This window comes from Pygoscelis adeliae, unplaced genomic scaffold (genome assembly GCF_000699105.1).
Source record: "Pygoscelis adeliae isolate BGI_AS28 unplaced genomic scaffold, ASM69910v1 Scaffold294, whole genome shotgun sequence".
In the NCBI taxonomy this organism is placed as follows: domain Eukaryota; kingdom Metazoa; phylum Chordata; class Aves; order Sphenisciformes; family Spheniscidae; genus Pygoscelis; species Pygoscelis adeliae.
Genome location: NW_008824722.1, coordinates 813,847 through 828,506, shown reverse-complemented (window position 1 = coordinate 828,506; position 14,660 = coordinate 813,847). Strand labels below are relative to the sequence as shown.

General features: G+C 48.6%; 2 protein-coding genes across 2 annotated transcripts in view; both read right to left on the bottom strand.

The window, feature by feature from the left end:
• LOC103916313 (solute carrier family 2, facilitated glucose transporter member 5-like) overlaps positions 1-919 on the bottom strand; it is a 9,138-nt gene extending 8,219 nt beyond the window's left edge. Inside the window, exon 1 of the mRNA XM_009323284.1 lies at positions 788-919. Coding sequence (XP_009321559.1) covers positions 788-919 — 132 coding nt within the window. The remainder of the gene's footprint in view (positions 1-787) is intronic.
• A 9,880-nt stretch (positions 920-10,799) lies between these two features.
• BTRC (beta-transducin repeat containing E3 ubiquitin protein ligase) overlaps positions 10,800-14,660 on the bottom strand; it is a 100,427-nt gene continuing 96,566 nt past the window's right edge. Inside the window, exons 13-14 of the mRNA XM_009323237.1 lie at positions 12,188-12,381; positions 10,800-11,178 (exon numbers count right to left, since the gene is read on the bottom strand). Of these exons, the coding sequence (XP_009321512.1) occupies positions 12,220-12,381 (162 nt within the window). The 3' untranslated portion in view covers positions 10,800-11,178; positions 12,188-12,219. The remainder of the gene's footprint in view (positions 11,179-12,187; positions 12,382-14,660) is intronic.

The window sequence follows — 14,660 nt, the reverse complement described above, 5'->3', positions numbered from 1 at the left end:
CCTGCCCGTCCCTTCCAAACGGGAGTGGGCCCAGGCACCATAAGCAGGGCAGCATCCCTGCATCACCCAACACCCCCCTCACCCCCCGGCCCCTCTCCCACCCCGTCAGACGTGGGGCAGATGTGCCCCATCCTCTGCAACTCTGGTGGGAGGGCTGGTAACCCACATGGCCATGGCTCAGGGCAGCTGCCTTCCCCGGACACGGAGGGGCACAGCCCCCAGCCCCAGAGAGGAGAGACTCAGCTCACGGCAGCTCAGAGGAATCCAATTTTGCTGCGGCCAGGAGCTGTCTCCCCTGCTGCTAATGAAGTGCCTTTAATTAGCAGCCTAATAGCAAGCTCTTAATTTGCTGAACAGCCAGTTGAAAGGATGGGGACCCCACTAAGCCACGGCTGGCAACAGCTCCAAGGGCTTAAAAGGGACAGGCCGTGACTGGCTGGCCCCACCTCGGGAGGGGTCCCGTGGGGACGGGGGCAGAGGAGCAGGGCTGGGAGAGCCCCGCGGGCATGGGCACCTCTGGGCCTGCCGTGCCCAACCCCAGGCGGGCTGTCTCGGGTGAGGGAGAGCCCTGGCACCTCATCCTCCCACACAGGATGCTCCAGCTCCTGTCTCCTCCCTCCACTTGAGTCTCCGGCTCTCCCTGAAAGCATAGTGCCCTCTCCCCCAGCCATGATCCCTTCCCAGCCCGCCGGCATTCAGCTTTTCCCAGGGCAGGCACCTGCTCAAGAGCTCCTATGTCTTGCTCAGACTCAGTTTCTCTGTGTCTCGATCAGGGCATCGCCTTTACCTTCGTGCAGGTGTGCTGGGCGGCTGCAGACGCCTCGGTGACAGGGCCACAGTGGGGGGAGACCTGCAGGGAGACGCGGTCCTTTGGGGGATGGTCCCGTTTCGTTCCCAGAGCAGCAGGATGAAGATCCATCTATTGGACGTGCCCATGGGTGAGATGACCCGGCAGGAGGAGGACATGCAGCCTGCAGGTACCAGCCATGCCCAAAGTACTTGCAGTGCTGTGGGGCAGCCCTAAACACCCCCAGGATTCACCCCAAGCCCTGTGCTAAGACAGGGCAAAGCAGCAAACCTGGGACAGGATGATAAGCCCAGGCCATGCCGTGTCCCACAGCCATGCTCCCACTCTGGTCATCCAGGTACATGGCTCATCTCTGGGACCAGCACCTGGAGGGTTAAATGTGCCCCATCCAGTGGTCTCTGCCACAGGGAGAGGAAGAAACAGCAGCAGCCGTCTCTCCCCCATCCTGAGCCATCCCAGCAAGTACCCACCTAAAAACCCTCCTGGAGCTTCCCAGCCCCTCTGCACTGAAGCCCTTACCAGTCCCCAAGCCCAGTGCTCAGCCCCCAGCCGCAGCTCCCCTCCCGCCACACCGCCTGATGCTGGGGACTGAGCAGGGACATCCTCAGGACACTGCTCCATGCCAGGGGGGTGGCCGCTGCCTTGATTTAGGGGGTAAATCTGGGTTACTGCCACTGGTTCCCTGGCATCGGCTGGGATGCCAGGAGCAGAGGTTTAGCAGCAGATGTACAGGTGAGAAACGTGCTGGGGGAGGAAGGGGGTGGAGAAGGAGGAGGAAAGCCTGGGGTGCCAATTAAGGGTCACCAGGGAGCTGGGTTAATTGGAGACACTCCTGTGACCTGACCCGGTGACAGTGGCACACAGTAAGATGGAGACGAGTGCCGGTGAGAAACACCCACTGCTCTGTGCTGCGAGGGAGCTCGTCTCCGCAATTTACAGGCATCCCCATTCCTCCCCTGCCTCTGTGCAAGGACTCCCTGGCTAAAACACCCCCCTTGGCTGGGAAAGCTGGGAAAACAAGCCAGCCATGCAGGACCCCACACCAAAGACATAAAACACTCGCAAAAAAAAAATGGTACGAGGATTTCTGCAGGACTGGGGAATGCGGCAGCGGGGAAGACCCACTGGGAGAGTCTGTCCCCTTTTCCAAGATGAGATAGAAATCCCTCGGAGAGGACAGGACATGGTCTTCAGTGCTGCCTCTTGGTGTTTGCCCAGCACCATCTAGTCCAAGCTAGAACAAAGTCCACAAGGAAGCAATAAGCAGCTCAAATAAACGTAGGCAAAAAGATGCATTGCTTAGCAGCCACTGACCCCTTTCCCTGTGCTGGAGGAGAGGGAACTCGGCAGCACGGGCGCAGCAGGCCGAGCCGCTCGCAGACATCTCCACAGCTTGAAAGGTCAGAGCAGTTTGCCGGCGCTGCCCTTTTGGAGTTGACACTGCAGAAATGGAGACGGTCCAGCAGCCTCCCTGCCTCGCTGCCCCCTTGGAGGAGACGCCTTACTTGATCTGCCTTTTTAAATGCCAGCAGGGTGCTTTGGGCATGGGACAGGGAGTTTTGGACACATCAGCTGCGTGATGTTAACCAGGGGCTTCTGCAAACCACAGTGGCCTCCAGAAGAAACTCCGTGGCGTCCCTAGTGAAAGCACTGCTCGGGCTGCTGTCTCTGCCTTGTTGCACTGGAAAGCCCATCTGACTCTGTTCTCCAGCTGCGGGAAGGCTATTTACCTGTACAGGTGAGACCTTTTCAAGCCCAGGTTTTCCTGGTCATATTCCTTATCCAACTTCAGCGGTCCCCGGCAGATCAGCCCCACAGCTCACCACCCTCCCTGCTGGTTTGGAGATTTCTAGCTGCTCCGACCAGCCAGGTGCATGTCAGCAAAGCATTTCAGAGACAAAGCTCAGGATGGGAAGATAACACTGATCAGAAACAAAGAGTATCCCTTGGGGATATAATGAATGTGTCTGAGCTCTCTTAGGGCCAAGCAAAGCGGCTGGTACTCGCACACATGCACTGCCGGGAGCTTGCTTAGAAGGGCATCACATCCCCGTCCATCAGACGTCCTCAGCCGTACTCGCCAAGGATCAGCCAGCAAAGGGGACAGGCTGAGACCTCGGGTGGCTGCAGCCCGTTAGGTCAGATTTGCGTGGGATAGTTAGCACAAGCAGGATCTTATTTTCCTCTGCTAGTCGTCTCCTCCAGCAGCGCAGGTGCTTTCCTCCTGGGACAGTGTCCTGGGCAGTGTGTGCGTTGGCTGTAAAGCAACTTGAGCACTTGGAAAAGAGAAATCTTCTGTAGGCACAGCTATACAGACAGAGCACCAGGCTCTCAAGCCCAGGAGTGGCATCTTATTCCCACAAAACGTTGAATCATTTCCACGCCCTCCTGGGCGCTGACAGGTCTGCCACTGCACAGGGGGAGCTCTGCCGCACACAGCCTTTCAACAAACGGGCCAGGAGGCTGCCGGAGCCAGGCGCAGCCCAGGCCCCAGGGGCCGCCAGGACAGCGGGACAGCTCGCCCGCAGAAATCAATGGCAGCACTAGAGCATGTCTATCTGCTCAGGGCTTTTGTTTCCCCGGCCACGCTAAAGAGCTCACCATCCTAAACCTCTTCAAACTGATGCAGCACTACCCAACCGCTGAATTCATCCTAAACATTTTTTTTAAGAATTACATTAATTCTAGCCTAGCAGGTCTAAACTGGCCAATATCCCCTTTCCAAAAACTAGCTTCCTATACTCTTGAAAGCGTGTATATAATATAATAAAAAAAAAAAACCCAACAGAAGAATTCATTTTAAAGCTGTAGGTTGATCAAATGCTGTTAATTTGAAGCTATGGTAAACATTACTTTCCTCCTTCATTTGAAGTGGAAATAAGGCACACATTTTTAAACAGAAAGGGTAATTAACCACTGAATCTATTTAAGATAAGCTGTCTGGCGTTCATTCTTTTCCAGTGGAAATTTACAATTGAGATTGCTTTTCTTTCTCAAAGACTCTGTTTAGCACTTGAGTTTTTGGATGTCATGCCAGAATTCCTGGGAGAAGTTTTCCAGCCCTGCAGCACAGCACTGGCCCAGTCCTAGAATCTGGAATGCATACTCAGATCCTCGTCTTTAAACATCAAGAAGAAGGGGCAGGACTAGCTAAGGAACAACTAGCAATAACCCACAAGGAGAACCTGTTTCATGTAGGACTGGGTGTATGTGTGTTGTCTGGGTACACACAGAGACCCAGGACCGTGAGTACGAAAGGTAAGGGGCCTCATCCGTGTGTGCTGGCAGTCACAGGTTGTTTAATTCAAGCTGCATCCTGCATTACAGACCGATCCAAAACGATGGATGAAGCCTGCCACTGCAATTCCTCCTCCAAATCTATTATCTGACAGGAGGAAGGAGCAAGGAGGGAACTGAAAAGGTTGAAGTGGTGTAAATATATATATAAAACCCCAAACCCTTGCCAAACAAACCACGTGGCTGCTGGGAACCCTGTCACAAGGAGAGATGGGGATTGGAAGTGACGGGGATCCTGCTCCCAGCGCTTCAGAAAAGCAGGAGCCTTCGCAATCTCCAGTCCCCCGCTGGCTCCCAAGAATGGAGCCAGCGGGAAGAGAGACGGCAGGAGCGCGGGGTTTGTTTGTTTTCTGACCACCCCGGGAGTCAGGATCTTAAAACTGCGGTGGGCTTTGTTTTAAAAGGGGCTGTTAAGTAAAACAGAATGATCCAAGGCTGCTATCCAAGGAGCATTTTTAAGAAAAAGGTATTCTGAGGGCAAGGGGGCTTGCATTAAAATTCGGGTGAGCCATAAGCATGACAGCATCCCCAGCCATGGAGCTGCATGGCGGTGCTGTGATATGTCAATTACTCACTCATTATTGAACAGCAGGATTCTGATTAGCTTATAAAACAAATTTGTGCTTCTCCTACCAGGATCTTGCAACAGTACCCAGAAAAACACAAAGTCTTTATAGCTTCTCCCCCCGACTTTTTTAATGGGCAGGATGGCTCCGGCTCTTCTGTCAGCCACATCCATTCTCTGGCTTACAGGGCAGACTCATTTGCCCCAGCCAGAGGCCATCAGCTATGAATGGAGAGTTTGTTAATTAAAAAGTATGCTGTGGTTTTAGGAATAAGTGTTTTTTCCGACTGCCAGAGCAGTCTTTTATGCTGCATTCATCAATGAGTGGCAGCTCTGAGGTGGGACTGGCTACCGCAGACTCCGTGTGTCCTGTGAAGCTGCATCTACCCAGGCCGTGGGGCAAAGCTGTCCATCTTATGGCCGCAGCACTTCCAGGTGTTCACGCTGCAAATGTCATGTACGGGGCACGTGTAGCAGAAGCGTGACTCACATACATGGGGCTTGAGGAAGATACAGGCTTGAGATTTTGACAGTGCCCTTCACCCCAAAAGGAAAACAGGAGAGATTCACAGCTTAATCTTTGTATTTGTATTTAAGTTATTTTCTGAACAGTTAAAAAAAAAAAACAAAACCAAACACAGTTACCATGATCCTAGCTCAAGTGAACATTAGTACATTAACTACACATCACCGTAACATAATCACAAAATTCAAAGCACTCATTACTTAAGAATCCAGATAACAAATATAGCAGAGTAACAAACAGAAAACCCTGGAGAAACCATGTTCTTTCTCACCTCTCCCACTTCCACACCCACCTCAGCCTGAGCAGGCAGGAGTGATGCAGCATAGGCTGGCCTGGCAGGCATGCAGCTCTCCTAAACGTAGTGATGTAAAATGACTGGGAGAAATGGGATGTGTTACACTTTGTTGAGGTCCACATTGTTTTTCTGCCATGCTAAAATCGTGGCTAGGCTGCGCCCTGCAATGCCTCACATGATAAAGACAAAGTAGCTGAAAGCAAAGTTTTATGCTCCAAAGCAGCTCCAGATCTTCACATTGAATTGCCAAAAAATTCTCACAGCTAGCTCCTTGTAAAAGCCACTGCAAATAGGCTGGGACAGGCTGGCCTGCCTTCCTCCTGTACGTGGAGCTTCACTCAGACGTAAACCAGTGCTGGAGTGCCAGCAGATTAAAACACTTTGCCTGTAAAAGCAACAAATTGCTATTCAACACACAGGTACGAGCAGAGCTGCTCTGTGATGAAGACTGGTATTTCATGCTGATTTTCTGGCCACAGCTGCACTTGGCTCCTGCTTGAGCAGAAATCAGGGTATCTTTTAGGGTGATAGGCTATTGAAAAAAGGGACCTATTTAGGAGTTGGATACAATATCTAAAGGGCTTGTTGTACATCCATGTATATCAGCATCCCTCCGATTTTGAGAGTATCAGCTTAACATCACTAAGGATTAACCAGTGTTGCCAATTCCCATGGGATATCTGCTGGACAACAAATGTGGAAGCCCAGCAGTCTTTGGGAACAAGCACAAAGTCATGGGAAGAGTTTTCTGACAAGACAAAGGATGATTTATTCTGGCAGTGTGCCAAGGCTCACCCTAGAAGAGACACTTTAGGAATTTGCCAGTAGTTTGGCTATACACCTCATTTAAAAAAAAAAAACAACAAAATGGGGTAAGGGGTAAAGGAGGGGAAGCCAAATGCTCAGCCTCAGCAGGCAGCCATTCCTCTCAACCTGCTGCTGGTGTTGTGGAGAAGGAACGCACCCAAGGGACCTGCTGCTTCTGTGCGTCTCTGAATTAAAAGTGGCGACAGAAAGACTGTGGCCCCCTCATGCCAATGAACCCAGTAGGGATTTGCCGGCAGGAGGATGGAGGGATTTCATATGGAGATCTCCTTTGGGGACAGCTGGGTCACTTGCTGTTCCCCCCTCCTTCTGGGAAGCTGCTGCTTATTGCTTTGGGGGGAACAACAGCAAGGCAAGGCTCAGCATGTCAGATGCATCATGCATGCCGCTTGGAGACCCTGGCAAAGTTCATTCTTCCCTTGGCAAGTATAGTTTAGACCATCCTTTTCTCCTCATGCCCCCAGCACAACCTAAAAAGGGCATCAACTGACAAGTTCAACAGTTGGAGGCCTTACTTGGTTACCTCCTGATGACTTTTGATGTTCTCATAGAAAACCTCTATTCTTCTGAGCCAACTACAAAAGCTAAGAGATCTATTTTCAGCATTGTCCCCACTTCTGTAGAGATCCATCTCCATCCCTGTACCCCCTCCTAGCTTTCAACCACGTGGGTTGTCTCCTCCTTTTCCTCCCACAATTAAGAGCAAGCCTGCAGTAGGAAGGCTGGCTGCTCCTTCTCGTCCGCTTCTCTAGCTAGGAAGAGCTGCTAGTATTTGTGATTTATCACACACAAATATTCCTCCCCCCAAGCAAGTTTAGGAATCATCAGCCACAAAAGGCAGATCTAAAATGGTGTTAAAGGAAGCTAACAAAGTTAGGCAAAGAGCCCAACCTGGAGATGTGCTTCCCATCGGAGCCGGGATGCCAAAAAACTCAGAACCAAGCCTGGAGCTCTGCTCAGCCTGAGAAAGGAACATGTGGCAGGGGCAGGAAACACATACCTGGGAGTGGAGAAATGCACATGATACTCTCCAGCTTTTTCAGTGTTCAAAAAAAAAATTAAGAAAAAAGGATCCTTTGGAGCAGGAGCAGGTGGCAGGTAGGTAGAGCACGGTGGTCCAAGTCAGCTTCCAGTTTAGAAACAAGTGTAAAGCATTTCAATGTTTCCGATGATCATAGACTTCTCAACTTGTCACCTGAATCTGTCTGTTCCAACAGCGGATGTGTCTGTCCCTGAACATTAACAGGGAGCAGAGGGAGCTGCTCCAGAGGAGACAGCTGCAGAAGTTTTCTCGCTGCAAATTCCTTCATGCCATTTTCTATCTGCATATTTTAAAGCAAGCTGTATTCCTCTGAGGATGAGAAATATTTGCAGCAAAACTGTGCCCTATTGCAAAGGAGTCACAAGCAGGAGACGGTGTGGCCATAACGGATTGTCCTGCTCTGAATGTCCCACACTTCCAGTACTTTCCATCCCATAGTCCAAGGAGGAAGGCTAGTGTGAGCTTCCTACTTGTGGGAGAAGTGCCGATCTCTACGCAGCAGAGGTATTTCATTTCATTGCGATGTGCAACACTTAAAGCCCACAGACACTTCCAGCCCTTTTTTATCTCCTTTCAGCAGACACATTCAGTTCCTAGCTCCAACCTGGCTGAGGGATTATCCATCCAGTTCATGCTGAAACCTCTCTCTCACATGCACCCTTGCACACTCACACACACGCACATATCTTAAGGGGGGGAAGTTTGAAAAAGCCACTTTCTTCTGACATTGGGAGATCTACTTACCAGATTGCTCCTCCCTGGGTGCACAATAAACACCACCAAATGTCAGGCTGTGGCAGTTTCAAGTTCAAGTTAGATCAGTTAACTTCAGTTTCCTTCTTAGCTATCAGAAAATTTGTACAACTCGGGGAGTGGGGTAGGAATCCTCGCCCTCCTGTGGTTCTGTATGAAGTACCCAGAGACAGTCCGTTCTTGAGGGTAAGACACCGCTCTTACCGTGTGCCAAAAATGGGTTTCAGCTGTTGCTCACTAACTGTACCTTAAACAGCTCTGTACAGCAGAGTTCAAACTACGGTACCACTTGAAGACCCAACAGTGCTTAGAAGTTACAGAATAGCAGCATGGAGCAGCAGGGCTATGACAACCAAGGACAATCTGCAATGGTGTTGCCTCTGTGTTTGGCCAGCCAGTCTTCTGGTTCTCCCAAATTCTCTCAAATAGCAAAATAAAATCCATCCTTGCAGGTATTGCCCACAAAGATGCAATTAAAATATTAGGAAGTTCTGCAGCCTTCAGAGGCTGAAGTAACAGATCATTGTTTTCTACAATAATCTAAATGTAAAAGACAGAGGATGACCAAACTGAGGAAAGTAACTATTAAATCTGCAGCCAAGGTCATATAAACCCCTGCTGATATGCAACCATGCTGCAGACCTTGTAATAACTGAACTTAGAGGAACAGTGTTCAAATAACATTAAGACTCAGAACTTCAACTCAGCAAAGTTTGGGATGTAAACGTTGATTCTCTCTGCTCCCTTGCCACTTTGGCTTTGGGACTGCAGTATGCCTGACAGGTAGAGCTGCCTTGAAATCCAAAACAGCCTTCCTAGACTTAAAAGTAGTGCCAAAATTAGTTGTGGATGAACTTACCATTGTGACTCAGAACTTTTATGACTCTGCAGAGGTAAGTCACACTGTCAGTGTTACCTGAACAGAGTCGAGTTGTTAACCTGTTTGACTCTTCTACAGTAATAGTTCAAACAGAAAACAGGAGTGTCACCACACGCTCCGAGACACTCTTTAGAACTGATGTAGTCTCTAGGCTCAATGAAAATACAGGGAGCTGAGTGCTCAGCACTGCTGCCCACATGCTTCGGGAATTGCACTAGGTATTCCCCAAGCACCAGCTTTCCCTTCCTCCGTAACTCCGTCGCCTTCTTGTCTGTCTTAGCTGTCACCAAAATGATTTAAGCCCTCTGGACTGCTCTTTGGGGACTTTTGGCCCAGCTCCTTGCAAAATTTCATTGGTGGAAAAAGCGCATCCCAAGCAATTAGAAACAATGCAACTGCTTCCACAGCAAAGTGAAGTTGATGAGAATAGCTTAAAAAAATTTCCCATCTGCCAAGTTCCAAGTTTAAAGGGCTTAAAAAAAGCCTGTTTAAAATTCCTCCAGCCCGGAGACAAAGGGCCCCTATTTCCTACTATGGGATTGGAGCAACTCCCCCCCCTAAGGCAGCAGAGGTTATTCAAGACCTACAGTGGAAGATCTGGGCCCAAACCTGGAATGGCCAGGGACTGCTTTACACAGTCTTTCCTGATCCAAATGCAGGCCTGCTGCAATTCTTTCCAGCTCTGTAAAAACAGCTGTTTTCCCCCAGACCTCTCTGCCTAGTTCAGAGACATGCAGAATTGTTTCTCATGTCCCTCCTCTTCAGGGCTACTTTTCTCTTCTAAACAATGACAGTTTGCAAAAGTCTCAGCTAGAAAGGAAAGATCCAGCTCGGCTATCAGCAAAGGGACTAATCCGCCTGTGTACCTAAACCGCAATGCAGCATGCACATAGGTTAGAGAAGCACACCAAAGGCTCTCCCTCCGAAGGCCTTCTAGCAAGGCCAGTCCCAGAAATGCTGCAGAACTGCCTTGGAGCTACTACTAATTGTACTGACTGTACTCATGGCCATACTCATTTTACCCATCTGCCATCACCAAGGGACTGTGCCCCACTGGTGCTCATGTGAGCAAAATCTTATTGTCATGGCCAGAGTCTTTGTGTAGTGTCTCCACTCTAGGGTGGCTCGATCTTGAGAGCTCCACAAGGTTTTTAGCAGCTCCCTCTTCCAGCACCCAGCTACAGCCTCTCTGAAGGGAGAAGGAATGGAAAGAAAGGAGCAATGTCCAGCTTTCCTCCTCACCCCAGCCTCTAATTTACAGAATGATTCGTAAGCCATCAGCAACACATTGTCTACAGGGAGAACAGCAGGAGGAAGATGGTACAGACAATCCCTTCGCTAGTGAAATACCGCCCAGGGCCAACGTTTTGACCGGGGCTGGGGTGGACAGGATCTCAGCCCCAGTCCATCATGCTTGGGACTTTGGCAGAAGAGAGTTTAACTTTTCATTGACTAGCATTCCCCAGCCAAGCAGATGTTAAGGGAGACTACAATACACATCCAGCTTCCAAAGGGTTAGCAGAGCAGGCAGGAGGGGAAAGAGATGGATTTGGCTCATAGTAGTCAAATTTCAAGGGTCTTCTCTCCACAAAAAATAGGTCTGCAGTCAGAACAGCCAAAAGCCGCAGGGAAGTTGGGGGCGGGGTGCTGATCTGGCTGTTATAAGTGTTTCTGTTGCTCTTCAGAGCTGAATGCTTTTTCAAAGGCCTAGCAATGGATATTGATTTCAGTCTGAGAGTAGCAGTCTCCTTCCCACCCACCCTCCCACCCACCCTGAAGTGACTCTCTCAGCAGGGTGCACTGTGGCTATAAGTCTTCTGCTTAACAGCAAAGCAACACATTCTGGCAACAATTTAAATATATTCATAGGACATCTGTGACTGGGTTTGGAGGGGAACCAAACAGGGAAAAGGGAAGAGGAGTGAACAAGAAGAGGGGGGCAAGGGAGGAAAGGGATGGGAAGGTTTAAAAATGTTAACTGTTCATGAAAGATAAAAGTCATCTTCTGATATAGCAGCACTTTAGCAGTCAGCCGCGCTGAGTAGACCCTGTCTGAGATCAACCGCATGCCAACTTTGTTCCAGAAACAAGTCTGAGAGCCTCTCTCTTCAGCAAGTATTGGTTACGTGGATAGTTCTTTTGTCCTGGCATTGGCAGATAATTTAAATACTGCAGCTTATGAGAGTCCTGGGAACAAAAAACAGAACAAACCAAACAAACCCCATTCGTACTAAACCTTTTAATGATTTAAAAGAACATATGATTGACCAGAGTGTTTGAGAAAATCAAGATGGCTGATCTGACAGGTCTGGAGCATCAGCGTGTATTTATCAATCAAACAGGATACAGAACGTGCCCCATGACAGAGCATTTTCATGGGAAAATGTCACTGTGGACACCCCCCTGCAAAAGCCTGTCAGCTCTTCTGCCATTTTTCTCAAGCTACTAACAGTAATGATGCATGTACCCACCAAAGTGGGCAATCATGCTATCCCATTCCACTCATATACATCAAATCCACTCTACAACTGACCCAAATATATGAAACATTATGTCTTCCCCACACTGGTTGGCCAAGACAAAAGGGTAAGGTGATGAGCAAACCAGTCAGGCTCTGACACGAACAATTTAACACCCATGCTGTGCTAGAGAGAACGAGGGCTAGGCCCTATCAGTAAATGATTTTTGCACATTGATGCATCTCGATTTAATTTGCCTGGGCTTGTGCCTCAGTGTCTCCTCCCCTAGCCAAACTGTTCTCTTGAATCAGCTTGCTGCAGAGTGAGAAGAATGGTCACCACTTCAGAGGGAGGGAATAAAGCCGACGCTTCTTGGCAAAACCCTCCTGCCTGGTGACAACTGCCCAGGGTCAGGCCATCTGCATCCCCTTGTTAGGCAGCAGCTGCTCTACTCGCTTTGCAGAAACCCTCTTCCTTCTGGACAGCAGTGATAGCTGATTTAATTATTGATGATGATGGACAGAGGAGGAGGAGTTCTTCAGGGGAACTCACAGGCGCCACATGCCACAAATCCTAAAATAAAGTCCCTATTGTAAGGTATCAAAACCATTCCTGTCCTTTTACAGGACACTGTAATTACTGTCCAACCAAGATGAGAAATGGATAGACCCAGCTAGTCATTCAAGCAGCGTGCTCGCACTACCTTCAGTGTCACCTTATTTTTATTTTTTTTTTACCTGTGAGAGTGTGAGGTACAATGTAGTGTTATTTATCTTGAGATGTAGGTGTATGTTCTGGACGGGGAACGAGTGGATTCTGCTTGGGCAGCTGGGTCATTCAGAAAATCCCAGATGAGGATGGTGTCATCATGTGAGCTGCTGACGATCTGGAACTCGTCAAACTGAAGTCGAAAGACTCTTCCAGAATGCTCCTAAATGCAAGTGGGAGACACAGCATGTTACTTCACAAACTTGCTGGCACCTGGGGTGGAGCAGGGAAGATGAACTTGGGCTTGGATTCTAGTGTTACATTCATTTCTCAGTAAGCCCCATATGACACACTGCGCATCACCATCACATAGCGTAAAGTAAGCCCTCTTTCAGTGAAAAGGGTTTGCCATATCTGAGTACTTGGCTCGCAGGCAGTTTACATTACAGTTATCCTGTTACTCCTTAAATCCCAATAGTGGACACGCACTGTGCAGAACAAACCAAGCTCCCCCCACCACACAATTCAGTCTGGCGAGGCTGATAGGAGCACTTTCTTCCTTGGTCCACGGTGAAACTCGTTCCCGAAATCACAGCATTCCCAGATGCAGTAGGTTACAGGGGGGGCGATAAGAACTTTGCATTCAAGACTTGGCACCATTGCCACTGCTGAAGAGGAAAGAGCTTAATGCTGGAGGACACTAAGGAGCCTGCTGTAAAGTCCAGTGACACAGTAATAATTCCTCTTAAGCAGTTCTAAAAATATGAACTAGAAAGGGCATTCTTTATAGGCAGTTTGCATTCTGCTCTGAGGCTGAGTGGAAATGGCATGACGATTTGGCAAGAGTTCAGACTGTAATTAACAGGAGGTAACAGCAAGATCCTGGATACCACAGAGCAAATCCACTATGCTTTCCCTTTTGTGTTGCCTATGGTTTTTTGGTGCTTACGCTGCTGCAAGAGTGAGCAGTGGCCTCCTTGGTCAGAAGGGAATGGAAACCATGCAAGTAGAGTAAGCCCTATCTCTTCTATTAATACATATTTCTCTTTAGCGCTCACATGTTGTAAGGGGCCTAGGGTCAGGAAAAAAACATGCCTTAAAATATTTTAGTACTGAAAATACAGGTGTCTCAAATATTTAGAAAAAAGAGAATTGTTAGCAACTAAATGGGAAGCCTCTCTCTTATGGCACAGGACTACAAAAATACAGCTTAGTTTGCAAAGCACAATAGCTGCTTTAAAGCGAAACTCTGCATTTTTAAATGAACTGAAAATACACACACACACACACACACAAAAGTCAGATTCTATTTTTAAGATAAAATTTAAAAAAGGTCCAGTCATTGGAACCTTTCTGATCTTCTAACCGTAACTCAAATTTGTCTTAAAAACACCTTATGGGTTTCTATCTTCCCACCTATTCCAAAAAGAAATGTTTTTCCAGAGTCTGTGTTGTAGCAGTGAGGTAAGTGAAGTTCTTGCTAAAAAAATACCACTACGGCAGTCAGATTCACTGAGGGACTGCTCACAGAGATGCCGAGAGAGAGAGTGGTACTTCCAAAGCCTGTTTCCAGAACTCCCTTTTTTCTCCCAGTCACTGTATGCTAAGTAAGGTTGCCCTAGAAGTTCCACCCAGCACCTGCCCTTTGCTGTTGCAGTGGCAATAAGCAGACTGCACACCCTAAGTTGAGGCCACAAGGACCTGAACCTCGTAAGGAAAGCTGAACTGTGCTTATTCTGTGCCTGGAAAGCTTCTGTCAAATTCATGTGGCCACTGTTCCAGCTAACGGAAGACAAAACTGGAAGGGACCTGGCATGCAGTGAGCATTTGTTATCTGTGCACTTTCCTCCTACTGTTTGAAAATTGAACACAAGCAGCAGGAGACTCACGATGTTCATTGTGCAGCCAGGTTTAATTTTGGAGGCCGGGGGAAGAGGAAAAAAAAAACAAACCAAACCATGGGTAAGCGGGTATAAGGACGCCCTGTTGTCATAAACATGAAAAGTCCTAAAAGCACCACAACGGCTTCCACTGCCCTCCCTCTTCTGGCCCCCTCCATCGCTATCAAACAGGGATTTACGAGTATCCATGTGTTGAGATTCCTACAGTGTTTCCATCCCACCGCTTCTGATTTATAATATAATTAGCTGGGGCACTTTCGCTGTCCACTGCTGGAAAATGCAGAGGAAATCACACCAGTTAAATTAAGTCTACAGGTTACTAGGCACACATTTGTCTAAGGCTGGAGCAGGAACACTGCTAATACCGAGCTGAAGTCTAAGGCTCTCAGGATATGCGCGCATGGGCACAGAGTTGTTCCGTAGTTTGCAACTGGCTGGCCGATGACAAAGGGTTTTTCTGGATTTCAGCCATGAAACTATTTGCAGTTCTATTTGGCTAACAAGAAGGTTTTTTAACATAGTACCTGCGGGCATCCAAGGCTCTCACTGACTCCTACTCTGCAGCTTATGGTCCAAATACATGATTGGGCAAGAGTTAGCC